A 27,183-nucleotide genomic window follows, 5' to 3' on the forward strand; every position below is an offset into this window, starting at 1 on the left:
GTAGATACTGAGGGCCTGACCTGAGCAAGACAACCAGGGTGTAAAGACAGGGAATCTTTAGGGACACTGCCTTTCCCCAGGGGCCAGGGGAATCTCTCTGTCACAGAAGGATCATATGTATCCTGAGGACTAGGAATCAGTGGTCCTGCCAGTACCCAACATGTCAAGATAGTATCCTGAGGCAGAAGATCAAGGTCTCATGAGACCCCCCCTCCCACATTCACACTGTAAAAGGTCACGTGCTTTAATCTAGTTTGCCAACTTAAGTGTGAACATATCGGAACAATCCCTTTACAGCAATGGCTGCCCAAAGTCTGAGCACTTGTGTCTCTTGCTGTAGCTGAGGCACCTTCACCAGGGCTTATCTTGGCTTCCTTCTCATTATCTTGGGTTCCCTGGACAGCTGACTTCCCCTCAATGATGCTAAGTGTTCTTTAGCCTAATGAGCGTCTGTGAATTTGCATAACTGGAACAGCCAGAAGCAATGTGGACGTCAGAGTTAGGTTTGCTCAAGGAACTCAACCCAGGACTGCCCGTAAGCAACTTTGTTCCTTTTTCAGTTGTCAAGCTGCTTGCTCTCCCTTCCTTCCTTCCTTCCTTCCTTCCTTCCTTCCTTCCTTCCTTCCTTCCTTCCTTCCTTCCTTCCAGAGAGAGAATATGTGTTTCCTGTGGCATTTTACAAAAATCCTAAAACAGCCTTCTATCTGCAGATGCTTTGTACTACCTAACCCAGGCCTGTGTTTCACCCAAAGTCAGTGACTGAGGTAGAAAAGAAAGACACATGGATGTGGGAAAAATTCCCAACAGGATTCCCCCCACTTGATGGATTTAGTGAGTAGCTCTCAGGAGATGGAGCATTGCCAGCACATGGCTGATGCCAAACAGTGGTGAGCAGACTCTAGAGAGGCAGGGTAGGGCTTCTGTAGTGGGAAGGTCAGGTCTCTGAGCCTAGGGCACAATGTCCCCTGAGAGAGGGGCTCCCTCCTGCTGAACCCTGCTCCATCCTACACTGGGCCACAGGAGCTTGTGACTTACCCTATATCTTTACAGTGGCTTTTTATATTTGTAATTTTAATAGTTTCTGGGGTTTGCTTTCGGTTGTTTTTCAAAACAGGCTTTCTCTGTTTAACAATTCTGGCTGTCCTGGAACTCGCTTAGTAGACCGAGTTGACCTTGAACTCAGAGGTCTGCCTGTCTCTACCTCGCAAGTTGTTAGGTTTAAAGGTGTGTGCCACCAATGTGTAAAAATGTCTTTGGGGCACATGCTGGGTTTTTTGTTTGTTTGTTTGTTTTGTCAGTTTAACACAAGTTAGAGTCTTCTGAGAAGAAGCAACCTCAGTTGAGAAAATATCTCCATAAAATTGACCTGTAGGCAAGTCTGTGGACCCTTTTTAAACTGATGATTGACTTGGGAGGGTCAGCCCACTGTGGGTGGTACCAACTCTGGCAGGGTGGCCCTGGAGTCTGTAGGAAAGCAAGCTGAATAAACTCAGAGAACAAACCAGTAAGCAGCTTTCCTCCATGGTCCTGCTTTAGTTCCTGCATCCAGGATCCTGCCCTGAGTTCCTGCCCAGACTTCCCTCAATGATGGACTTTAAGTTATAAGCTGAAGTAAACCCTTCCTCTCCAAGCTGCTTTTAGTAACGATATTTCCTCACAGTAATAGAAACCCTAACTAATATAGAAATTGCTATGAGGATCGGGGAATTGCTGTGCCAGACCTGACTATGTGTTTTGGAGAGGACTGGGAAAGAGATTGGAACTTAGGGCTGGAAAAACCATTGAGTGTGCAGAGCTAAATGAGGTGTTGTGGGAGCATAGAAGACAGGGCCGAGAGCAGTGCAGGCGATGGAGGCTTGGCCTGTGCAGTTTCCGAAGGAAACAAGACTAGCGGGGCTGTTCGTGTGAAAACATTTGCTTTACGGGACAATTGACGATGGTCAGCTGAGGCTGAGTCATCAGCTGTGCTTAAGAGACCAGCATCACTGCGGTGCAATCTAGAAGTGTTTCCTTGGGGTGAGCACACACAAGCTTGGTCCAGAGAAGACCGAGGCTGTATCTCACACTGGTAGCGGCTGACTTGCTAATGCTTACGAGTCTTCCCAGTGGTGGTGGTATTGGCATCATGAAAGATGCCGGATTGAAGGCATGGAGAGCAGCTAAGACTTGGCCCTGTGAGAGGCCAGGAGTGGCCATTGGTAAAAAATGCAACCTCAGTTGCAGTGGGATCTCCAGATTGGGGTGGGGTCATGGAGAGAGGCTTGTGACAGGATCAGAGTCCCCAGAGAGAATGAAGGTGTAGCCTGTGAAGACTCTAGCATGCTGGAGGCTCCAGGACTGTGGGGTGACTGCCAAGGGCAGCAGCTGTGCAGTGGAGCTGGCCTGGGCCTATGGGATGAGTTCTGTGGACGACAGAGTTGGAGAGGCTGAATGGCTGAAGTCCTATGGCGCTCAGAAGACCCTAGGTGAATTCCAGATGTGGGGCATCGAGCACCAAGGTTTAATTTATACTGTTGGATGCCAGTTTTGCTTTGCTCAATAATAACCAAAAATAAGTATGTAGCTTATTATTGATTTTACAGGAGCCTACAGTTAAGAGACTTTGGATTTTTAAAAAGTCCAGATTTCTAAAGAGACACTGGATATGTTAAAGCGACTAAGTTTTAAAAAACTTGGATTTTTTTTTAAAGACTGGAACTTTTAAGTTGTGTCATGTTTTATATTTTAATATTACTGTGAGAGCTTGGGAACAAACAGAAAAGGAAATGTGTATGGCAAGGTGGCAAGGGGTCAGTTGTGCCTTGTTAGTTTTTTTTTTTTTTTTGTTAATTCCACATAGGCTCAGGTCACCTGAGAAGAGGGGACCTCAGTTGAGAAAATGTCTCTGTCGGATTGGCCTTTAGGCAAGTCTGTGCGACATTTTTCTAGATTAATGATTGATGTGGAAGGGCCCAAACCACTGCAGGTGGTACCATTCCTGACACGTGGGTCTGGGTTGTAAAGAAGACAGGCTGAGAAGTCCATGGAGGGCAAGCCAGTAGGCAGCATTCCTCCATGGTCTCTTCTCCAGTGTCTGTGTCTAGATTCCTGTCCTGAATTCCCTTCGTGACTGACTGTAAGCTGTCAGCAGAAGTAGACTCTTTTCTCCTGAAGTTACATCTGGCCATGATGCTTTATCACAGCCATCTGAAGCAAACCAAGTCAGGTATTGTGGAGAGGGGGCACTGAGCGAGCCCCTCAATGAAGGGACTTCGGTGCATCTTGGTGACATTGGGGCTGACCCTACATCTTTGCTCTTGTTAATCGGTTCAGCTCCACTAAGAATGTCTATTCTGGGTTTAGGATTGAGAGCCTTTAAAGGGGGATTCCAGGTAAAAGGGGGCTCCATGCTCCAGCTGGGTCCCCTGCTGCTCTTGGTCTTTGTAGTTTGGAGTTACTTGCTCAGGAGACCCATGCACTGGGGAGTACAGCTTGCTTTGGGATGGCCTTCACTGAATGTTGGGGCTCTCGACTGGGGCTAGGTCTTAGTCCATTTGTGTTCCAAGAAGATGCAATGAGCGGAGACAAGTGCATAAACTTGTCTCTTAGGTCCCCAGACACATAACGTATTATTAGCTGATTCTTGCCTGAATGGCTGCTATTGGAAAATGGTGTCAGAATCTGGGCCATGACTGGCCACCTTCATTGAACAGCAGGTATGTGTGGTCTAGGGTTGTGGATGAGCTGCCATGTGGCACTGAAATGGCGGCTTTGTCTCTCTGGGTAATCTGCTTATGTGTCTGGATGCTGGGATAGAGGCTGTGAGGTCTGAGAATGTTCCAGTGGTTTGTGGTAATCTAGAAGTAGAAAAGGAGTCTGAACTCCTCCTTGGCCCAGCTGGAGAGGATCTGATCTGGGCTGATTTCTGAATCCTTGCAGTGTTTGTAAAGAAACAGCATTCATCATACATTTGCTACAAGGCAGGTGGGCAGCTCTTAGGGCTGGGGACATTGAACATTTTTAACAGTTAGTACAAATAAGGGAAAACAGATTTGTTTTAGGTAGGCCAGACATGACAGAAGCCGGAGAGTCTCTGTGAGAGACCCTGACTCTTCCTACAAACAAGCAAACAAACAAACAGTAGGTTTTTAAGAGTGTGGTGTGTGTGTGTGCTGGCGGAAGCCAGAGAGTATATCAGATCCTTTGCAGGTAGAATGACAAATGGTGGCAGATCACCTGAGTGGGTGGCAGAAACTGAACACAGGTCCTCTGGAAGAGCAGCAAGGGCCCTTAGCCCCCGGCCATTGCTCTAGCTCTAGGAATGTGCTTTTGGTCTCCAAGTCACGACTGTAGCTCTGACTTTTTCTTAAAGATTAATTTTAATTCTCTCTCTCTCTCTCTCTCTCTCTCTCTCTGTCTCTCTCTCTCTCTCTCTCTGCCTAGAAGTTGAGATTCACTCTTGTCTGTTGCGCTGTCTTTCCAGTCCCAAGCCCTCAGAATCTTATGTTCCTGCCTCAAAACCCTGCCAAGTTCCAAAGATGGTTTTAAAAGCATGCAGAATAAAGCATCTTAAAAAAACACACACCTGCAAAGGAAAGGAAAGCAAACCTTTGAGAGATGACGGAGCCCAGGGAAGGTAGTTCTGTGGACTTGGTGTGAAGTCTTGCTGGCTAAGTGACTAGGTCGTGTGCCCCCTGAGTGTTGGCTCACACTGACTCTCAGGTGGGCCTCGTCTTCCTCATAGAGCTGTGAGTTGAAGTGCAGTCACACCAGGAAGGTCCTTGCTGTCCCTGAGCTGACCTTGGAGGTCAGGCTCACAAGATCATTCTGCAGGGATACCTAGTTGTCCTACTAGATGGCATATGGGTCACGCAGTCTCATGGAATCGCACAGTCGTATTTTTGCCGTTCCCCACACCTGACCCTCTGAGAATCTTGACTGTCTTTGGGCTCCTCACTGAGGGCAGGGAGGCTTAGGTACTGTGTCAGACAATAAGATGCTCATGGCCTGATCTGAAGAAGTTTCAGAAGAGAAACTACACAGCCCAGGAGGAGGTGGCTCTGGTACCGAGAGATGGAGATCTTTGTACCTCAGAGGGGCAGCATTCTGCTGGGATACTAATAAGAAAGGTTGCAGGATCCGCAATGTGCTCAGGAACATAGTTTGCTAATAATGATCTATTAGATAACCTTGAACTTGGTGTTGGGAGGTGGGTGGGGGACCTAGTGTGAAATGAAGCCATGAAGTTCTCTTGGCAAATACACAGAAGACCTTGTATTGTCAGGATTTTATGGTGGTTTGGAATAGGATGAGATCTGATCTGTCAGTCCTGCTGTGGTTTGCCTTAGAAATCACCCCACACGTGGGCCAGGAATTGGATGGTGTTTGGTATAGTTTCTGCAGGCTAGTGGTCCATGACTTGGATACCTCTGGCAATCGTGGTGTTTGGTAGGGCCCACTCTCTGCTTCACAGAGGTGCTTGCTATACATCTCCATGTAGTAGAAGAACCAGTGAGCTCTTTGCTGAGGACACCAGTTCTGACTTTGGACCCTCCACCATCCTGACCCAAACACCTGCATCTTCAGCCTTCAGATACGGCCATCTTGGAGGTTAAGTTTCAGTTTGTGATCTTTGGGGAGATGTGAATGTTCTGACCGCAACAGCAGTGTATAAAAGCCCCGGTCTTAGGCAAATGTGCAGGCTCAGGGTTGGCGCTGCAGTGCTGGAATAGGATGTGTGGGCTGCAGCATCCCCTGCTCTCTGGGGTATGGTTAGCTGCATGCATGCAGGGGCTCTTCTGCACCAGAGGCTGTGGATGGTGTTGGTTATTGGAATGTGGAAGCATGAACTTTATTCTTTTTAGACACCTGCACAGCCACAGAAACTCTGTGGTGTCATACCCAAGTTTGAGATCTGGGGAGAGGAGCCAACTCTGTGTGGAGGAATTTCTGACACTCACTCTTCTGGTAGTGTCTGTCTCAGCAAGAGCACCACAGCTGTGGCTACCCTGCTGCCATGGCTTCCTAAGGAAGACATTCTCAGGAGTGAGAACACACTCCAGCGATGGAGGGATGGTGGGATGGAGGGATGAAGGGATGAAGGGATGAGAGCTGACAGGCTGGAGCTCCCAGTTGTTGCTAGTGTGTTTCTCTCACCAAGGCTTCCCCTGTTTTCTGTCTTAGTCCCTAGTGTGTTACTATTAGCATACTGGAATACCTGAGAGTGGGTAGTTGATAAGGAAGAAAGCTTTATTGTGGCCGGTAGTTCTTGGGGCTGGAAGTCCTTCCTTCACAGCACGGGAGAAAGCTGAAGGGCAAGTGTGCTGAAGAGAGAACATATTCCCACTTCCTATGGGCGCATTCTGTGGTAAAGGTCTATCTGGTAACAGTAACTCACCTGTCTTGTCCAGAGATGTCGGAATTCCTCAGAGAAAGGCAATAATACTGCTACCATCCTCATTGGTTCTGCAGACAAGAGCTGTCATAGGAAAAACTTCCTGCAATGAAGGGAAGGGCAAGATTTTGCATACTTCCTCCTTCATCCTTCCTTCCCCAACCCCCCACCCTCTTGTTCATTCTATCTGCAGTAGCCCCATCTTTCAGTTGCTTGATTAGGTGGATGCACATTCTAGAAAATATCCTGTTTCCATAACCACAGTCCCTTCCAGGCACCTAGAAAGTGACATCACTGCCTGTTTGCCACATTGGTGACTAGAACTGTTCTGTTACAATCAGATCCTTACTCGTGCCTACTTGCCAGGGGCTTGGCCTATCCCAGTTGTTCTTTTATTCCTCATCAGCTCTGTTGTGGCTATCAAAGATAATGAAAGATGTGCTAGGCTTGGGCAACACAGGCAGAGGAGTATGGGGAGGGGGACTGGTATGGACAGAGGACTCGGGAGATAGAGCCAGAAGGGCTGGGAGGCTGGGTGGTCTCCCTGTTCCTGCCTCAGTGTCCCCACTTTTCTATATATTCCACTCTGGATGGGTATGGACAGTATGAAGGCCACCCCTCTGCTCCACTAAGTCCTTTGACATCATCAGAGGCTGGCAGTATTTTGTTTGAGGTTTTTTTGTCGTTGTTTCCTTGAGAAAGCAGGAGCTAGTTGGAATGTTCAGAAGGTAGAGGCAGATGTGGGACTCAACCTCAAGCCCTGAGAGTGGAAACCAGGTCTTTCTTAGCCTCGGAGCACCTGCATCAGGGCGAGATTGGTCGGCCCCTTTGAAGTGGCGTTGATGGGCAGTCTGGGGGAAGTTGGGGTGTCCAGACCTGCCAGCACGAGGGTGCGGGACCCTGTGCAGAGGGTTGGAGTGGGAGCTGCACTTCTTGCCTGAAGGGAAGAAAAGAAAACAATGCCGGAGAGGAAGCATTCCTGGCGGGGATTAGCTGGGAGGTGGCTCTGGGCTTTGATCCTCCCGGCACCTGGCTTGCTAAGGCTTGCTCTGATAGGGACAGCAAATTCCCTGTCTCCTTTTATGCTGGAACCCACGCATCTCTGGTGCTGGAAGCAGCTTCCCCACATCTACCAGTGGGCATCAGAGGGTCTGCTTTGCTTGACGCCATGAGGGAGTGGTCGGAGGCTCTGGTCAGATGGAGGAGACCTGTGCTCACTGCCTCCTCCTACCCAGACCTCCCCCAATAGGATGTCCTTCCAGTTTGCAGAGAATTCCGTGACACGCTATTGAACCCTGCATGCGGTTCCTCAGCGTCGCTTCATGGTGCTTTCCGTGGTATACTTTGTTGGGGCCTGACTCCCACCTCGTTCTATTAAATGCTGGTGCCTACCTAAAAGGACCCATTGTATTTCCAAACATCTCCAGTTATTAGGCAGGGAAATCAGCCATTGATCTAAAAAAAAAATGAACTTGGTACATACAATATGTTTACTTATTGCCAAGGTAGCTTTGGGCTGAGTGGGTGTGTTAGCACTTGGGAGTCAGAGCCAGGTCTCTGTGCTTTGAGGCCAGCGTGGTCTAGTTAGTGGGTTCTAAGATAGCCAGAACTACAAGGGAGACCCTGTCTAACCAAACAAAACAAAGAAGCATCCAGGGTAGAGAGGGTTGTGAGACTGTCTGGATGAAAACTGTGAGCTCCAGGGATGCTAGACTGGAAGTAATTGTGTGTTACTGGCTAGTTCAGGCCGTGGGTGTGACTGAAGGGGTCTGTTGTCACTTTATACCAGTTATCAAACCATCTTTTACATGTGATGCTGTGAACTTTCCCAAGTGCCCTGACAGCCTGGAGGGTGGTTCTAACTGATGCTAGTGGGGTGTTGCAAAGGCAGGCTGCGGAGTCTGAAGTCGCTGATGAGAGGGACCGTGGACTCTGTCACACTCCACTTACCCACTCTCCTGCTCCTGATTATTCTCTGAGGGCAGATATGGGACTGGAGGACATCAGGCAGGTGGCAGGTCTCAGCTAGGCAGTCCCTCCCTGGGGCTTTCCAGATGCCATCCTGCTGTAATCTTGTAGCAAGGTCCTCTCCAAGGTGAAAGAGAGAAGTTCATGTTGGGCCAGCCTCAATCCCAGTACTCAGAAGTCTGAGGCAGGATAGTCATGAGATCAGGGACAGGCTATGTAGCAAGATTCTGTATCAAAAAGGGAGGAGGTGTATCTCTGTGGTAGAGCATTTGTGTAGCGAGATGTAAGACGTTGGATTTAATCTTCAGCACCGGAAAAAAAAATTCAACAAGCAAAGCAATGACTGTGCCTTTTCAGAGTGGACAGTCTGTCCCTCATGATGCTGACCCATCCTGACATCAAACTTGAGACTTCTAAAGTTTGAGGTCCCTTGCATCCTCACGTTCTGCCTCAGAACCCCTGCTGCCCAGGCCCATGTCCCACCACCCTCGCTTGCCTTATACTTTCTGGACTTGAGGCTGCTAGGGCAGAGAGTATATCCGAGGACATACCTTCTCTGGCAGGTCTCAGTCCTCAGTGTGGACCCAAAGATCAGTCTGAGGACTTGCTTGGAGTAGCCAATTTTTATTTTGTTAAATAAAGAAAAATGATAAAAAAAAAATCACGTTCTGATTTAAAACAGTCTGTAGGACTTCCTGTAGGCATCACTTTAGACCAGACCTTCCTTCTCCTTAGCAGTCATGGGTGGTTTTTCGATAAACACACCTCAAGGCTCGAGAAGAATCTGAACTCACCACCCCCACAGCGTTCTGCCTGCTGCCTTTACCTTTGTGTGGGTGGATGCGTGACTGTGCATATGAATGTGCGCATGCATGTATCCACACGTGCATACAGATATGTATGAGTGCATGCGCATGCCCATGTATGCAGTGTACGTGTGTGTGTGTGTGTGTGTGTGGATTTGTGAGCATGCATCTTGATTTCTGAAAGGGAGACAGAGGCAGGCTTTTTGGTTTTCTTTCCCCCTTCATTCTCACCTCGCTCACATGCTGAACTCTAGACAGCTTCCTAGCTTGGCAGGATTATGACAAACCCATCCTTAAGCATCTCTTTTATTTGTCAAATCCCTGTTGTTTTGTTAGAATCTATCTTGCAGCCAAAATAGCCTGAGGAGGAAAATGACTAACGATGAAATGAATTAAGTGTGTCAGAAGAATGTGACGGGTTGGGGTCCACACAAGTAAACGTTTGTGGGTAGCAAGGGCATGCCTCCCCAGTCTGGGTGGATGCTTGCTTTTGAAAACTTCGCTTTTGTGACTGCATCTGTAGGAGGCCAAGACAGGAGTCTGCTTCTACACCCAGCTGGACCCACTGTTTCTTCACAGACGTAGTGTTGACTGTCCTTGTCGTTTGCTTTGTGGGTATACCATTTGGAGTTTTTTTCTCCCACTGACAGTCTTAGGAGGAAGGAATCCTTTCTTGTTATTTCACAGTCTGGGGATCCTTCTGCCCTAGGTTTGCTCAGTCCTCCCTGCTCCTCACCTCAGCATGAGCTGTTGTCTGTTAGCTTCAGGGTTGCTTGGTGCTGGACCTTTTGTCTCCACAGTGCAGTGTGTTTGCGCATCTCTGGACTCTTCCTTGGTTGGGAGGCCCTGGTGCAGAGCAAGGCCAGTGCCTGGAACACCCCAAAGAGCTCCCTCTAGATTGTTCCCTTGTTTCTGCTCTGTCTCTCAGTCAGTTGTTAGACACAGCCCTGGCCAAAGGCCACCCCTTCTCTGGTGGTTTTGCTGGTGTTCTGTGCCTTTTGTCACTTGTCCCTGACCTTCACGTCCCAAGGTGAACATCCCAACACATTGCCTAGTGTTTCTTTTGCCATTTCTTCTGCTTAGGAAACACCTGGTGCTGCAGCAGGATAGGGACGGTGTCACAACCCAGATCTAAGCTTGCTGGTCTTCCACCTCTAAGTATACCTAGGGGCCAGCCACCTCCTAAGACACCTGTCCCCCACCACTACCCCAACTCTGATCAGCAATGACTCTGGCCATTTCCTGGAATCCCTAGGATTGGTTCCTTGGCTCTGGTCCTTGGATTGGTCAGGTTTTTGTTGTCATTCCGTGCCTCCTCTCCAGTCTGTGGCTCACAGATAGGGTAGCGAGAAACTTGTTAGATTTTTTTTAAAGTCATATTTCAGCAGCAGCTGGCCCTTCCTTCCGTGATACCTTCCGATTATTCCATTTCTTTCCACACCGCAGGCTGGGTCCATCTGCTGACTACAGGACCCTGGGAAAGCTGCTTGGGGGGTCCTGCCCCACACAGCCCGGCGGCTGCCTTTCTCTGTGAGCTCATCCATGACCTTGGTGGTGTTTGTATTTCTGTCTGAAGTCACCATATCAGCATTCCCAGATAAACTGAGGAAGCACCCTTGACAAAGCTGTCCACCACACATCTCCGCCCCATTAGCTGCCCTGCTCCTTGCTTTCTCTTTGTTAGCAGAGGACCTCCTGTGTCCCTTATCGGAAATGGGAGGGCCTTGAGGACAGGAGCTGTTCCTGGAGCCTAGCAGTAGGGTGTGGGGACACAGATCCACCGTCCTGCAGGGCTTGTCTGCCTGTTGTGGGATAGACCCTTGACGGCACCTCTTGAGAAGCAGGGGCAAGGACTTTGAAGAGGTTTCCTGGAGACGCCTGTTTGGGGGATGGTTTTCTCACCCCTCAGCTGGTCTGAGCATGGTTGTCACCCACAGGTCGCAGTGAAATTGAGCTCCTGCTTGGCCCTTGTGAGTTAGTCAGTGCTGCTCGCCAGGCTCAGGCCTAGAGGTGGAGGGAAGCTTAGCCTTCCCACAGCAAAGGACTGTCTTTGCCCAAGCGGTGTGATCCTGAGGATGGGCTAACACGAGGAATGACTCACAGCTCTTGCGTTTTGTGTACCATATTGTTATACCTTTGAGAGTACTCCGTGGTAGTGAAAATAGGTCTGTTATTGGTGTTATCACTGGTTTCTGATTATCCTGAGGATGGAAGCTAGGGGGCCTTCACATGCCAAGCAAATGCTGTACCACCGAGCTATGTCTCCAGCCTCTCACTATTCTTTTTACTGACTGCTTAGTTGTAGATGTGGTGACCCCATAGGCTGAGAGCTTCTGCCGCGAATGTGTGACTGAACCTCTGTCTCCTCAGGGTCCACACTGCCTTATCACGGGACAGAGACTCTCTATGGCCTGACTGCCCACCCTCTTGTCTCCATATTTGACTTGTGCAGCAGGCACTGACTGCAGTTCCGTAAGCTCGCTCTGTCTGCAGCTGTGAGTACTGTAGTCATTTCTGGCACAGACACATAGTGAGGTCTCTGTTCACATTTCCCTACCCCCTTCTTTGGTCCATTTAGCAAACAGGTCAGACTGCCGTTCTCATTGTCCAGCCTTGGGCTGGGGTGTGGGGATGAACAGGGACAAGAGGGCCCTGGTGGAGCTGAGACCGCAGGTGGTGGTCTGACCAGCACATGAAGAAACGTGAATGGGCAGTAAGGGCTCTCTGTGTTGGACCCATGAGTAGTACCATTCATTCATTCATTCATTCATTCATTCATTCATTCCTTCACTGGGCACATCCTAATTCTGTCCTAGTGGATGGAGTCTCTGGCCTCTTGAAGATGACTTTCCTGCATCCCTGCAGTGATAAGGACACCAAAACAAAACAAAGACAGGAAAGAAAGTACCCACTGGTAGGGACTGTTTTCTGTAGGGCATCCTGGAAGAGGCACATTTTAGCAGACATTTGAAAGAAGAGGGAAGAAAATTGGGTTGGTAGGAGAGCTAGTGCACCTAGCAGAGCTCACAAACGTCTGGAGGACTACTAGTCTGGGAGGTAGGGAATAGATTAAGTTAGCCCAAGGGGCCTATGGCTTTTTAAGCAAACTGATGAGATGTGGGAGGGGTTTTGCTGATTTGGGTCTCCTTCAGAAATCAGGCCCAGAAGAAGCTCCAGCTGGCTGACTTTGGATGCAGAGGTTAGTTTATTGGTGGACTGTGTGGCAGGAGAGGAGGTGAAGAGTCTAGCTTCACTTTGAATTTATTCTGCAGGGTTAGGTTGTATGCACTGGAGAAAGGGCAAGCCTTCAGGCTGATGGTAGCATGGTAAAGAAGTCAGAGGAGTGGGAGAAGCTCTCAGAGGAAAGAGTTGATGTTGGAGTCTTCCCGTCAGTACTGTGGGGAGAAGGGCTGTCGGCTGACGAGTCAGTGGCTGCAGGGTGGTAGTTTTGGAGGATGCCCACAGTGGACCATCTATAGGACAAAACCCCCCTCTGTTTTGCAAGGGCAAGGCATTGAGATAAGACATACCATCTTGGAGACCAGTTTATATCGCGTAAGCCCTTGTTGCTGGAAACTTGGAGTAAGGTGGGGAGGGGCAATTGAGGTGAGCAAGGAGGACTTGGGTATTCCTTCTTAAGACTAAGAACCTGTGGAGAGGTGGCATCTGAATGTCTCTGCAGCATGAAGCCTAGCATTTGGATGGCTCAGTGGGATGAGGTGGAGCATCCTGCTTTGAGAGAAAAACGGGGTTACCCTCTACAGGTGTCTTGGGAGGAAAGCGGAGTTGTAAAGCAGAGTTGATCTGGGAGGGTCCGCGTGCGGTTGATTTAGAGGGGCGTTAAGCTCTCTAGCAGGTTTTATTGCAGAGGGCAGGGAGGGAGAAAAGAGATGGCATTAGAACGCGCTGGGCCAGCAGCATACGATTGGAGTCTGGGTTCTGCAGTGTGGTGGAGGCCCTGAGTGGCCCGTGCTGCCCTTCTGGACTAGAATTTGAGTTGTGTGTGTTGGTGTCCCAGCTGTACAATGGGCAAGACTCGGCAAGGGCAAGGTAGAACCGGAAGTGGCAACCTCGACTTGCTGCCCCTCTGGCCTTCACCTTTCATTCTCAAACAGCAGATGGCTGGTGGAAGTCAAGTGTGATCCAGGGTCATGACAAGGACAACCTAGGAGGAGAGTCTTCCGGTGTCCTGACTTCCTGGGCTGTCTGCACTTTGAGCAGTATCACGCTTGCCCTTCTTCATCCCTGATGTCTACTGCTCTAATGAGCGGAGATGTTGCCCTGGGTTTCTCTCTCCAGGCGCCTTCCCTTTCAGTTCCTAGCTAAAGTCATTTCCGAGTGCTGGGTGCCGTGGTTCCCCTAAATTCTTCCTTCTGCACTCCTTCCCTTCTCCTTTCTCTCAGCCTCTGGGCACCCTTCTCACCAGGGCTCTTTTCTTTTCCTCTTTTTATTTTCCAGAGGATGGATTCTCCTTATCCCTTTAGGCTTAAGGTGTCTCTGCCCCTCCCACTCCTTAGTAAACTCCCGCAGGCATGAATGGAGAAATGGTCCTCACGCAGCTAATCAGAAATTCAAAGGGCAGCTGATAGGAGGCCTTGCATTCCAAAGGCCTAACCCAGGGTGTAACCGAGGGGTGTGGCCCCCAAGTGACAGTCACCTTAAACCCAGTGGCTGTCTTTGTTGATTTACACACTTACTCCTTGTATAAGGAAGCATTTGCCAAGCACAGCCCCATGGGGTGTGGGCTGAGGAACACAGAGCAAACACCCACCCTACCCCTGCAGGCTGGTGTGCTTATGAACTTGGGCATAGATATTGGGCAACAGTAAAGGTGTCATGCCCTAGCCAGCAGCTCCCCTCACCCCCCAATGTGAAGACAGTGATGGCTAGAAACTTTTTTCTTTTAAATAAAGGAGGGCTGGGAAAATTGCCGGTCCTGTGCTATAAGTCATTATTCTTCAGTGACCTTTTAAAATGAAAAGCAACTGCTCAAAGTCTTTAGGAAGTTGAGAGCTGACACCTTTGGTGTCTACTCTTTGGAAGGCTTTCCAGCCTTTGCTGAGTGGTTGTGCAGGGTTTGGGGTGGAGGGGTGGAGAGTGGGGGGTGCCCCTTGTGTGGTAGTACATGCTTTGGGGTGGTCATATGTGTTGGGCTCCTGCAGCAGTGCTGTACCAGACCTGAGGATGAATTCTTCAGATCCAAACCTTGCCACGGAAGGGGAAGGAACTGCCGGGAGTGTGGTCGATTCCCTGAGCTATCTGTGACCAGCATGGAAAGGAAAATGCTGACTCACAGCCACAGAAACAGCAAACTTACCTTTGAAGACTTTGATAATAAGTAGCCGAAACTTGTTGTGTTGATGAAAATGGAAAGGGTTGGGGAGGGGTGATTGCCAGATACTGAACAAAGCCCCTCCATGACCACTTCATTAACATTCACGAGAAGTCTTTGAGGTCTGTCAGCTACAGTAACAAGGGAAGTAACAGTGACTCAGAGAGAAGTTAATATTAAACCCACCTTTGCACAGCTAGCCTGGTTGGAGTCTTCCAGGGCATTCTGGCCATTGCAGTATGTGCTTGCTGCTCACCTCTTTTTAGGCATGTCTGCTGTGGGAACGACCCAGACTCTGGGCTTCTGTTTCCAAGATCATTGCTTCTAGCCTGTCAACTCGGCTATAGCTGAGAGCCCCCACTGGGAGATTTTGAAGACATACTGGCATCTGGAGTTTGTCCCAGGATTTGTGGTGTGAATGATTGGGGTAGAGCTGGTTCGTTTGGGGATGTTTCCATCCATCCCGTCAGGGAAGTTCCAAGGGTGAGTGTGGCCTGCCGTGACCCAGGGTGGCCCCTCTGATGATGTTTTCTGTCCAGGATCCAGATGGGCCTTTGCTGTTGTGTGCTGGCCTCAATAGGGGAAGATGGGTTTGTTCTAGTCTGTAGAGCTGAGGAGGTGTGAATGAATTAGGGCCAGTCCCTGGGCTTCCCTGTGGTTTCTGGAAAGGAACTGGGCCTGATCTCTATGTTGGAGGAACTGTCCCAGCTGTACTGGCCGCGCTCTGTGGCGGATGGGAGACTGGGTAGAAACCAGGCTTAGGTTCTTTGACTGCCTGGGTGAGCTACAGGTGTTCCTGAAATTACGGTTGATTGCTAACTTTAATTTTTAAACTCAAATACAGTAGATATTCATAGAACACAGCAGTGTGTGAGTCAGCTCAAGCTCGGTGTTTGATATGGACGTGCATTACATACTGATAAAAGTGGGGTAATCAGCATATCATCATCTTAAATGCTCATTCTTTCTTTGTGGTGAGAGCATTGAAATCTATTTTGCTTCCAGGAGGTGGTGGTACATGCCTTTAATCCCAGCACTGGGGAGGCAGAGGCAGGTGAATCTCTGAGTTTGAAGCTAGCCTGGTCTACATAGTGAGTTCCAGGAGAGCCAGGGCTATACAGAGAAACCCTGTATTCTCAACTATATCAGCCTTCTGAAGAACAATTAAAAAAAATAAAACAAAAAACAAAACAACAAACAAAAACCCAGAGACAGATATTGGGGTTCAACCTGAAGGTCAAAAAAAAAAAAAAAAATAGCCAGCCACTGGCTCTTACCTCCACTTCAGTCCGGAATGGTGATCTTGCCTCCAAGAATCTCAGAATAAGACTCTATGAGCTGTCTCCTCCTGATTTATATTCTTCTCTAGGGTTGGGATTAAAGGCGTGCACCACTACTGCCTGGTTTCTATAACAAGCTAGTGTGGCTACTGGGATTTAAGGTGTATATTATTGCTGCCTGGACTGTAAAGCAGGCCAGTGTGGCTGGTTTACTTTTCTGATCATCAGGCAAGTTGTATTTATTAAAATACAAATGAAATGCCACTATAGCCTTCAGTGCAATAGAAACTCAGAACTTACTTGCGTCTCACAAACTTTGTACCCTTGGTCCGCCAACTCCCGGGCCCCCTCCTGCCCCTGTCCAGATGGTGCTAACCACCTCTCTCCTCTCAGTTCTGTCAGATTGTTTTTTCATAGTAGACATAAAAGTAAGCTCTTGTGGTGCTTGGCTTTCTGTGCGTGGCTTATTTCAATAACCAATGTTCAACTTAGGTTGTTGAAAATGGCAGGATTTTACCCTCTTTACAACTGAGTAGTAACCCATTGGGTATTTATACCACATCACCCTTATCTATTCATTTGTCAGTGTGCCCTTAAAGTGATTTAATCACTCCAGTAGCTGGCCAGAATCTGCGTCAGATCAAGTTATTAATCTTCCTGGAGACACTATTTTTATTGCTTTAAAATTCTTATTAGTTCTTTTTAAATGTATTTTATTATATGTGTGTGTGTGTGTGCATGTATGTGCACCATATGTGTGCTGGTGTCTATAGGTTGGTGCTCCTGATGGTTGTGAGCCACCATGTAAGTACTGGACATTGAACCTGGGTGGCAGTAGTCTCTTCCTCCCTCCGCTTCCCCTTCCTCATCTTTTGAAACAAGGTCTCACTAAGTGACCCTGACTCGAATGGAATTCCCTGTGAAGTCTTGGTTGGTCTTCACAAGAAATAGTCCTGTTTCTGCCTCTTAAGTGCTAAAATTAAAGGTGTGCCATGTCCAGTTTAGAACACAATGATGGGTCATGATTCTACAAGGAGTTCTCTAACTCAGTGTGGGGCACACGAGAGCATTTGGCAGCAGTAAAATGCTTTTGAATGCACGATGTCCAAATGAACCCAAGCTGATGTGCAAGGAGTTTGAAGTGTTTCCTGCAGCCCTTGCTTGGATCCTGCAGCCCTTGCTTGGGTCCTGCAGCACTTGCTAGAGTCCTGCAGCACTTGCTAGAGTCCTGCAGCATTTGCTTGGGTCCTGCAGCCCTTGCTTGGGTCCTGCAGCTTCTCTGCAGCCTTGGGTCTGAACACAGCATGCACACATTGTAGTACACTGCCAGTTAACACACGCTGCTTGGAACAGCACAAATTCCAGACTCTTAGCTACATTTCAGTGTTTTTAGTGTGATGGTTTTCTGCTCTTGTAGAAACATAATGGCCTCATTGTTGAAAACAAAGTTTTGATATGTTTGGGCCATCATCCTCCAGCATTATCAAACTAGCATTTTTATATTATATTGTGTTAGAGTATTTCCATGTATCTTCTTCCTCCCTCTGCAGTGGCTGTGTGTATCCTGGCTCTGTGGGATTGTAAGTCTGTCACCCCAGGCAGGTGACTGAGGGACAGAGGTTCTCTTCTACTTGGTTGGCTCAATAAACACACAGAACATTTGTCATGCATTTATTATATTTAATAACTGAATAATTGCTTTTCAATCCCACCACTCCTTTGTTAGAGTTAATTCCTCCCCTGGGAGGGTGACACAGCATTTGGGTAGATAGCCTGCTTGGTCTAGGCCTCGGGGTCAGAAAGCCATAGGAGGGTGGCTTGGGAACAAAACTCCTGTGCTTAGAACGTTTCATACCAAAGAGCTGGAGCTCACAGTAGGGATGAGATCTGCAGGAAAAGCAGTCTTTCTTTACTTCTGAAGTCCAGGGGAAGGAAGTATGTGATGGGAGAGAACAGGGGAAGTGGAGCATGTTTCCTCGGCGCTGGTGGAACACCCTGCTACCAAGTCAGAAGTCACCATCTGTTGTTGACAAAGAATTCTCCAGATGTGGCTGATAGACTGACAGTTGGCCCTAAGCTGTTGTCCTGACCGATGTCTTGAACTCTGTGGCCAGTGAAGATGTGTTGGTGAACTGGTAGACTAAGGCCTGCCCCTTGAGGTCAGAGGCTCCAGGATTCTTCGCAGATGCGGTGCATGCCAAGGCAGATTTTATGAGACACAGTGTCCCTTAGAGGTTAAAGCATTGTTAGGGGTGAAGACACGCAGGCTGCTGTCCTATGTCCATCTTAGCGGTAACAACTGTTTTTCTACCATGTACTTTGGGTCAAACACCTTAAATGCAACATCTTTAGTTTGTTCTATTGCTCTCTGATGTGCGCTCCTTGTCCCCAAGATGTTTCTGGGAACGAGAAAGCCAGGTTTAGAGATTTCTGCAGGTAAGAGCTGCCAGTGGCTTCCTGTTAGCACTGGCAAAGGCTTGCCCGGTCCAAGGTCACTGTTATCTTGACCTCCTGATTAACATGGGAGTCTACCACCTTCACAATCATAGACTTACCCTTTTCCTTTTATAAGGAAGGTACTGTGGAGCTCTCTATGCTCCAACGAGATCAGTGCTAGAGGATGTGCCTCTGCCTGTGACCCCACAGTAGCCCCTACAAGATGAGTGGAAGCTGGTCTCAACCCTGCCTTACAAACCCTGTATAGTCCTGCCCCATCTTCTCCAGGAGCATCTCCTATATTTCTGCCTATCCTTCCTGTTGAAGAAGACCGCTTATTGGTTTTCCCTGCTGCTCAGCCTCGAAATAATCACACAGAGACTATGCTATTTAAAACACTGCTTGGCCCATTAGCTCTAGCTTCTTATTGGCTAATTCTTACATCTTAATTTAAGCCATTTCTATTAATCTGTATATTGCCTTGTGGCTGTGGCTTACAGGCTAAAGTTCCAGCATCCAAAGTTCCAACGTCCGTCTCTGGCTTGTCTCTGACTCTGCCTCCTTTCTCCCAGCATTCAGTCTAGTTTTTCCTGCCTACCTACGTTCTGCTCTATCAACTGGTCAAGGTAGTTTCTTTATTAACCAATGGTATTCACAGCATACAGAGGGGAATGCCACACCTTCCCTGTCTTACCAGGTGGGAGGTGCTGACCCCATGTAGATTCTAACTATGTTATTTGTTTGTAAAAATGGGGATTCAAGGACTCTATTGCCTAAGGTTTGTGATGCAATATTTTCACTATTTTGCCATTGCCATCCTCTGAGGGTTAGGCTATAGGCTCCAGGCTGTCTCCATTGTCCTTGTGGTGTGCTCTTCTGTCATTCCTGTGGGTGCAATCTTGCCACAGGCTCTGTATCTCTAACCTTGACCTCTGTGGACAGAGCTGAGGGTGGCTGTCTGTCTTATTCTCACTTTTAAGTGTACCTATGTCAAGAGATGAGATTCACTTCTGCCCCAGTGTGCCTGCCTCCTGTAGAATGTTCTCCCTACTCCTCTGAGGCAGGAGGCTCCAGGCTTCAATCTCTTGCAGGTATCCAGTCTCCTGTCACATCTCTTCCTGGTCATCCTGTTCACATTTCAAAGCTTTTCCAGGCAGGGGGTTGGGAGAGGGAACTCTGCCGCTACTCTCCCCAACATACAATCACCCCTGCATACATTCCAGACTGTTTGTCCAGGTTATCTTCATAGAGCCCCTACCTCCACATGACCAGGGGTCCAGTCTGGCCCAGTTGGGATCTTTCTCCTGTCACTGCTTCTTGCTATCTTGCTCAGTCCCTCAACCTCTTTCCTGCATCCTGTCTCCCTTGAACATTAGCTGGGCATTAGCCACCATGTCTGGCCTACTCACTCAAACACATTCTCACTTCCTCCTTTGCCTGGAAAATGCCCCCCCCCATCCAAATCTCAGTCCACTAGCCTCCCCTGCCCCATGCAAAAAGAATGTCATTTTCTTCCTGGGGACCAAGTGCAGCCAGAAGCCAAGGGGAGACCAGTCTGGGCAGTGGGAAGCACTAAGGAGTGGGGCAAAGCAGAAAGGAAGCAGGAGGCTGGGGAGAAAGTTGTCTCTTGCCACTGTCTGCAGAGTGGGGATGCCAGAGCCTGCCACTCAGGCGTTGGATGGAAACAGCCATCACAAGAGCTGGCTGCCTACCATGGCTTCTGGATGTCCCAGGCCCCATGGTTCTATCTGTCCACAGCTTGCTTAAGAGGTGGAACTGGGTGGCTAAGGGTGTGACGCCACCTATGTGAGTGGCCAGGGAGCAGAACAAAGAAGGACCTTTTCTTATCTGTGTCTACACTACACCGTGCCTGTGTGGCATGGGCCTGCAGGGTGCTGCTGCAGGATCCGGATGGCCAAATGAGGAGTGGTTTCCTCTGCCGTGAATTCTGCTCTAGAACGGAGGTGTTTAACCACCGGGGATGGGGACCAGGTGGAAGGTGGATCTTCAGCTGAGCCCAGAGAAAGCAGTTGCTATCAGAAAAGAGAAAATAAAAAAGGCCCAGAAGTCAGAAGAGAGCACCATGGCTCCGAGTGGAAGGAACCTGGAGTGTGGAGCCCAGCTGGGAGCCTGGCTGAGGGTCGATAGGGAGGCTGGGGAATAGGGAGGCCCGGGAACGTATGGGAGAGGTGCAGTCTGATGAGGGACTGTGGGCAAGTCCCCTGGTTTCAAGACTCTGGCTGGACCTTGGCCCAGAGTCTTTGGCTGTAATTGCTGATTCTCCCCAGGATGGAGACAAACCAGTTTGCTGTCAGGAGCTAGAAGGTGTATCACATTCACGTAGTTTATAACTGGTAATAAAGAGTAGGCGTTTTCTGAATGGCGTGTTCTTTTAAATAACTTCCGGCAGATTCAGGTATGCCTATAATAAAGGGGCACCTTCTGATGTTTGCCTCCCTGTGTGGCAGGTCTGAGCGATGCCTCAGCCTTCCTAATGCTGGGATCACAGACACGAGCGTCCACATTTGGCAGTGCTTGCCTCTTAATGGTAGCTCTGAGTGGACCCCAGAGTGTGTAGAACCCACACTCTCCCTCAGAGCTTGTTACATTAGGACACCGCGTCTTCAGGTTCCTTCTGCTGGCTCTGTCAGCACCTCAGTAAGGCTTGGGGCTGATGCAGCCAACATTTCCTGATAGACAGGAGAATCATTGCTTCCTGCCATCTTGGGTTTGATGTGGGGAATCCAGAGGGAATGCAATGCTACTGTCAGGGATCCCCAGGCAGCGGAGGATAGAGACAGTGCATGCAGGACTATGACGGAGAGGCTTGCGAAAACCAAGGCTTAAATTAGTGGCTACAGGGAAACAGGAATGACGAAGGGATACCGAGACAGTGAAAGATGAGCACAGAGGAAGTGGGTAAAGATCTCAGTTGAGGGGGCGGGGAAGAGAACACGTGCACATCTACCTGGTGATAACTGCATGAAGAATTGGCGTTCTGGATGGCATGGTTAGCTTAGGCAAATTCTGGTTTTCTTTCTATTATTTTTGTAGTTGAGACTTAAAGAGCAGCCATTGCTGCCCCACTGCAGAAACAGGAAGATGGATATTTAGTGCCAGGACCTGAGAGGTTGAATTGATGGCTGGAATTTGCACATGTGGTAACCATAAAGGCCCTTGCAGCCCACCCAGACTGCCCTCCCAGCTAAGGCATTTGGGCACATGGACTCAGAGTGTGAGATCCACAGAGCCTGGGCTCTGGGACACTGCAGGCTATTAGAACGCCACATGGACTGGGCCTGGCGCCAGGGCCACTAGGGCCTCAGGTTTAGAGCTACATGCTGAGTTTCCCGGGACTCCATTGCAGGGGTCTCCTCTGCTGCAACGAAGAGACCCGAGCAATTGCTTCAACTTGAACCCATCCATCTTCAAAGCAGTCGTTCTGTAGTCTGAGAAGTTAGACTAGCGTTGTCTGAAGCTACACTCTGCTGCTGTAGAGATTGCTTTTAAGGATACAGTCCCACGCAGGTCCGCAGGCCTGGGGTAGGAGAGAGGCTGCTCCTTGTTAGGAGTGTACCCTCTTGGCTTTTAAAAGGGACCCTCACTCATTCTGGGCTCCTGGCTTGCCCTCTTCCATCCCAGTGCCTTCATCCAGCCCCCACTCTTGGTTTTTATTTTTTTTCTAAGACACACCAGACCGTGAGTGGAAAGGTTGAGAAGAGATTTCTCCGAATTGTCCAGCAGCGGGTGGTACTGAGAATGGGGAATGGACACCCACCCCCAGGTGTGCAAAGTGGACAGTTACTTACTTTGGGCTTTGCCCGAACCCTCACAGCCACCAACCTTTTCCAGTAAGGTCACCCCCCCCCCCACCCGCCCGGTTTATTTTAAAGCTTCAGAAGCAAATTGGTAAGAAGCTCTCTCTACCTTAGTGTTTTCCCTCTTCCTACTCCAAATGCACTCTAGCTGGGCCGTGTAGATTACGGGTTGATACTTCCCAGCGCAGACGCAGGGTGGACTGGAGAACAGTCAAGATTTTAAAATGCCAAAAGCCCTGGGAACCTGCTGCGTTTTGATTCTCTTTAAGCCCCTGGGCCAGTGCGCCTAGAGGTTTGAAATCCTAGTAATGCCGAACCCCGAGCCAAGCGTCGGTAATTCCAGTCAGATGGCGGCAGGGAGGCGCCCCCACTCCCCCCACCCCCCGGGGGAAGGCGTTTCTTCGCCCACTTCTCCCGCGTCTGGCTGAGCAGCGGTGCCCGGCTCTGGGCTGCGGTCTGCGGGGGAGGGCGGGCTAATTCGTGTCAGATGGAGGGCGGCCGCGCGGGGCCCGCCACTCGCGCCTGGCTTTTGTTCCCGGCGTCTGACTTCTGACGGCTGGAGCTTTTGCAGAGCCCGCCTGAGACGCACGCGAATCGGACCTGGCCCACTCAGGACTCAGAGCCGTCAGTGCCCCCCGCGATTGCCCGTGGAAGGGGGGCGAATCGCAGAGGTAGCCATGAGGTGGCGCGCGTTGGCCCCGGGCCCGCCCGCGAGGTTGGCGCGGGAGACCGGGGCGCGTGGGCGTCCGCACCAGGTGAGTGTGGCGCAGCGGCCTGATAGGGCTTCCTCGGGCACGCACGCGGGCGTCCCGGGTGGGCTCCCTAGGCTATGCACTCGTGGGCTGTGAGCGCGCGCGTACCCCTGCTGCTGCGCATTCGTCTGACTGTGCTGGGCTGTGAACACGAGTGTGTGACAGTTTCTAGGGACGGAGAACCGGATGCAGCCTGCTGTCCGGGTAAGGCCGGGGCAAGGTGGGAGTCAGGACAGTCCTTGCCCATATGAGTCCAAAACCGCTGGAAAAGGTGGCTTTGCGACTCTTTCTCTGCAGCGGAGGCGGGCCATTGCGCAGACTCGCTCTTTTCGCGCGCGTGTTTCTTGCCGAGGTTTCTTGCAGATGACCCGGTCGCTCCTGGAAGAGGTCTAGAGCAAGTTTCCGGGTCTTCGAGGACACTGTAGCGTCCTGTAGATTATAGGACCATCCTCTGTGGCTTTCAAATTAAACAGGCGCACGGTAGAGGCCCCACCCCCTTTTGTATGTCTTATAAATCCAGCATCAACTTCGATTGTTTTCCCAGAAAACTTTTGGGAGATTCTGTATAGTGAGAGGTCCGTATGTCAGCTTTGCTTCAGCAGCCCGCATGCCTGTTCTAAAGCAGTGGTTCTCAATTTTCCTAATCCTGCGACCCTTCAATAACAGTTCCTCATGTTGTGGTGACTCCCAACCATAAGATTATTTTCGTTGCTCCTTCATAACTGTAATTTTGCTACTGTTATGGATCGTAAATATCTGATAAGCAGGATATCTGATATACAATCCTCATGCAAAAGACGCTATTGTGACTCACAAGTTGAAAACCACTGCTCTGAAGAGTGAGACTAATGTTGCTTGTGTATGTGTGTGTGGGGGATCTCTCTTGCCCTGTGAGTCTTCTTTCTGTGGGTACATCTGGGGACAGCTCTGCAGATAGAGAAGGGTTTTGGTTTGGTTGAGCTGGGAATGTGTTTTTGATCAGTGCTTTTGCCCTAGAATGTTAGCTAGCTACCCCAATTCACCTACATTTGCTTCCTGTGGTGGGCTGAATATTTCCTGAAGGGAAAACATAGCTTGGATTGTGCAGATACATCCTTGTACTATGAAACTACTTAGCCACGATGACCTTTGGTGGAGAGAACCTGGCTGTGGGTTCCCTGCGCGGTTTTGCTTTTCCGCTAAACTCAGGGCTTCCCTACCCTCCAGAGACCTCACTATCAAGGCTAATTGCCCTGGCTCTCTCCCGGTGTCCTTGTGGAATCAGCAGCCTTATTGGTTAGGCTTCCACAGTTTGGCTTCTAACAATTAAATGCAATTTAGGTTCCTGAACTGGCTTTGCCAACTGCCTAGCCTTGCTGACCCTCCTCCCCTTTTCCGGGAGAAATGAAAGCAGGGGATCAGGTGAAGACAAGGGCAGGCAGTCTAACTCCATCCAGTCTTCTTTCACAAGAGAGATGTTATGTAGGGTGCACGTGAGCAGATGTTATTACACTATCTTAATAAACTCCCTGGGGAGCCAGCAATTGAAATGGCTGAGCAGGCACCACAGTGCCTCTGCTGTTCCCACTCTGCAGCTTCTAACTGTGGACCAGTGAGCAAGAGCCTGGTAGGGAAACAGTACCTCTTTCTCTTCGCTTGGAATAAAGGTGTTTGTGACCAATGAAATGTTACAGTATCTCTCCCTGGCCCAAAGACTACAGTCAGTTCATTTAGTGCACAAGTCTTAATTGAGGGACTGTGGTCTGCTATCTGCCAGCTGGGCAGGGTTCACAGAGGACAAAGGCAAAAGAGCTTGGTACCCCACACCTAGGGTATAGGGGTCTAGCACAAGAGAGAAGATTATAAACAAAGAGCTGCGAGATTGGGCAGAAAAGGTATGTGCCAGCCTGGGTGTGATGAAGGGTGAATTCCCGTACCTGTCTGAGTGTGGCATTGGAATGAGCCTTGTCCCTCATTGGTTGCCTATGGGCTCTAGGTCTTGCATGTCAGTTTCCATCTGTAGGTCTGTGGGGATTGTGATATCTACATGTAAGTGACTTGCTGTGTGAATGTTGCAGACTCTTGCAGGGCTCTAGATACAGGGTGTCTGCTATCACGTAGGCAATGTCTATTTTGACACAGACATAAGAAGGAGTGGCTAAACTTAACGTAGATGGCAGAGCAATTGCAGAAGTTACTGCTGGGTTCAGGGCACTTTCTCTTTCTGTGACCGTGTTGTCTACATCCTAGCAAAAACAGGGAGAAAGGTAGGCTGGGAAGTGTCCACACAGCCAAGGAACTTGAAGCCTTTGAAAGAGTCTAAATCTAGAAATGGCCTCTTATGCTCTTGGATGTGGCCAAGGTTTCTGAATTTTAGTCGGGAGAGCTCATTGGTGACGTGGACTGAACAATGTGTTGGTCTTGCATCCCCCCACCAGCTTTGCTAAAGGTTTTTGTTTGTAGATTCATCAGATTTTTCTAGCTCTCAGGCTACCGGGAAGAAGACTATTTTACAGCTTTCTAAATGGGGTGCCTTTTAATTCCTTTTCTCGCCTCATTGTACCTTTTAGACTCTCCATGTGAAGTCTTGATTAGCACTGCTGCAGGTCTTAAAAGGAAGCCTGGGCTCCTCTAAGGATGTTTGCTGTAGTATTTCTCTAGCCACATGTGATCAAGCGAGGAAGCCCCTTTTTCTCCCTGTTTGAGATTTTATCAGAAAAGGATGCTAGATTTTGCCAGTGGGTTCTTCTCATTGATTTGGAAGACCAACTGGTTCCCTTCTTATTAATTGCTTTTTAGATAGTTTTACTTTTTGAGACAGGGTCTGGCCTCTATCATTTGGCTGCCTCAGCCTCCAGATTCCTGGTTTTTGATTGATATTTTGAATGTATGAACTCTTGTATTTCTGGGATAAGCCAACTTTTCACGACAGAGTATATTGTAGATTATGTAGGCTAATCCATGGGTTATTTATTTTGTTTACAACTGTTTGGGAATTTTCCAGAGCTTGCTGTTTGTGTTCCCAACTTCGATTCCATTGTGGTCAAAGAAGATTTCTTTTTTTCAGTGGGACTTGAATGCATTTTGATTTGTTCAGACTTGTTCTGTGTCCACAATAGGGCTGAATATGCCAATGCACTTGAAAGAATGTGTGCTCCGTTGCTCTTAAGTCAAGTATTCTGTTTCTGTTAGGTCAAACTGTTTGATACTATCATCCAAATCATTTGTATCCATGTTTATTTTCTGACTGGATCTGTCGATTGCTGAAAGAGGATTGCATAACAATGCCCCCGACATGGTGGCTTAACAGAAATGCATTCCTGAAACAACTGAGGAGAAGGACACAGACATCATTCATGGTGTGGGCATGGGTTGGTTTGTTTTGAGGCCTCTTCTTCATTTGTAGGCAGCCATCTTCTCCCAGGTCTTTACATGACTATCCCTTTGTGAACACAGCTTCTTTGATGTGTCTTCTTCTAAACCATGACAGTTATTTGTATTATTTTGGGTAGCTTTAAGGTATCCCTGACCAACACCTCATAGGGAGGTATTAAAAGCCTGACAGTGAAATTTTCATTAAAGAACCAGTGCCTTCTGGGAGCAGCATTGTCTATCCATGCTTAAACTTTCTTTAAGAAATATAGTTTAAAATCAGTTCACTTCACAAAATTGTGGGTTTCAATGTGGGTTTTCTTTCTTCATTCCATAGTTTGGCTAGCTTCTTTCTACCTCCTTTTCTCCACCTCCCTTCTTCTCCACTTAAACTTTTCCACCCTTGGTGTTCTGAACTTTTATTTTCATATCACACATGTTCTTCCACAGTCCCGATTTAAGCCCCCTGCTCCCTCAATGTCCTGAGAGGGCAGCTCAAGTGTCTGGGCAAGAGGTGGAGCCATGGGAGGCTCAGACTCCAAGACCGCTTCGGAAAGATACATGGTTTCCCAGGCCTGTTCCCCCAAAACAGGCTAGAGAGGGAAAGTACCAAAAGCAACCCAGTCTAGACAGTCAAAGGCCAATGCAGGGAAAAATTCTAGTTTTCTTTCTTTCTTTCTTTCTTTCTTTCTTTCTTTCTTTCTTTCTTTCTTTCTTTCTTTCTTTCTCTTTTTCTTTTTTCCCTCACTGGCAGTCCCAAGTTAAACATATAGATTTAAAATTTGAAGCTAGCATCCATATATGAGAGAGAAAATGCAGCTTTTGTCTTTCTGGACCTCATATATGTAACTCATTATAATGTTTTCCGGGTTCATCTGTTTTCTTTTGCAGCTGAATAAAATTCCTTTGTGTGTATTTCTTCTTCATCATCCATTCTTCAGTTGAGAAAACTAGACTGATTTCATTTCATAACTACTATAACACATTGCTTTGTATTGGATGATTAGTTACCTTTTGGTGGTTTTTAATAGGACAAAAAGTGCATGTTTACCCATGATTTGCCGTTA

At 48.7% G+C, this 27,183-nt stretch overlaps 1 protein-coding gene across 3 annotated transcripts in view; it reads left to right on the plus strand.

Moving 5' to 3' along the window:
* The window catches only part of Tns3 (tensin 3), a 233,147-nt gene that overhangs the window by 13,188 nt on the left and 192,776 nt on the right, over window positions 1-27,183 (plus strand). For 2 of the 3 annotated variants that reach the window (XM_057771343.1, XM_057771344.1), the window contains exon 1: window positions 22,566-22,768. The exons of the other annotated variant lie outside the window; for it this stretch is intronic. In XM_057771343.1, coding sequence (XP_057627326.1) covers window positions 22,691-22,768 — 78 coding nt within the window. In that variant the 5' untranslated portion in view covers window positions 22,566-22,690. Of the gene's footprint in view, window positions 1-22,565; window positions 22,769-27,183 lie in introns of those variants that run through there. 3 annotated transcript variants of the gene reach the window in all.

Source organism: Chionomys nivalis, chromosome 6, assembly GCF_950005125.1.
Source record: "Chionomys nivalis chromosome 6, mChiNiv1.1, whole genome shotgun sequence".
Lineage (NCBI taxonomy): Eukaryota > Metazoa > Chordata > Mammalia > Rodentia > Cricetidae > Chionomys > Chionomys nivalis.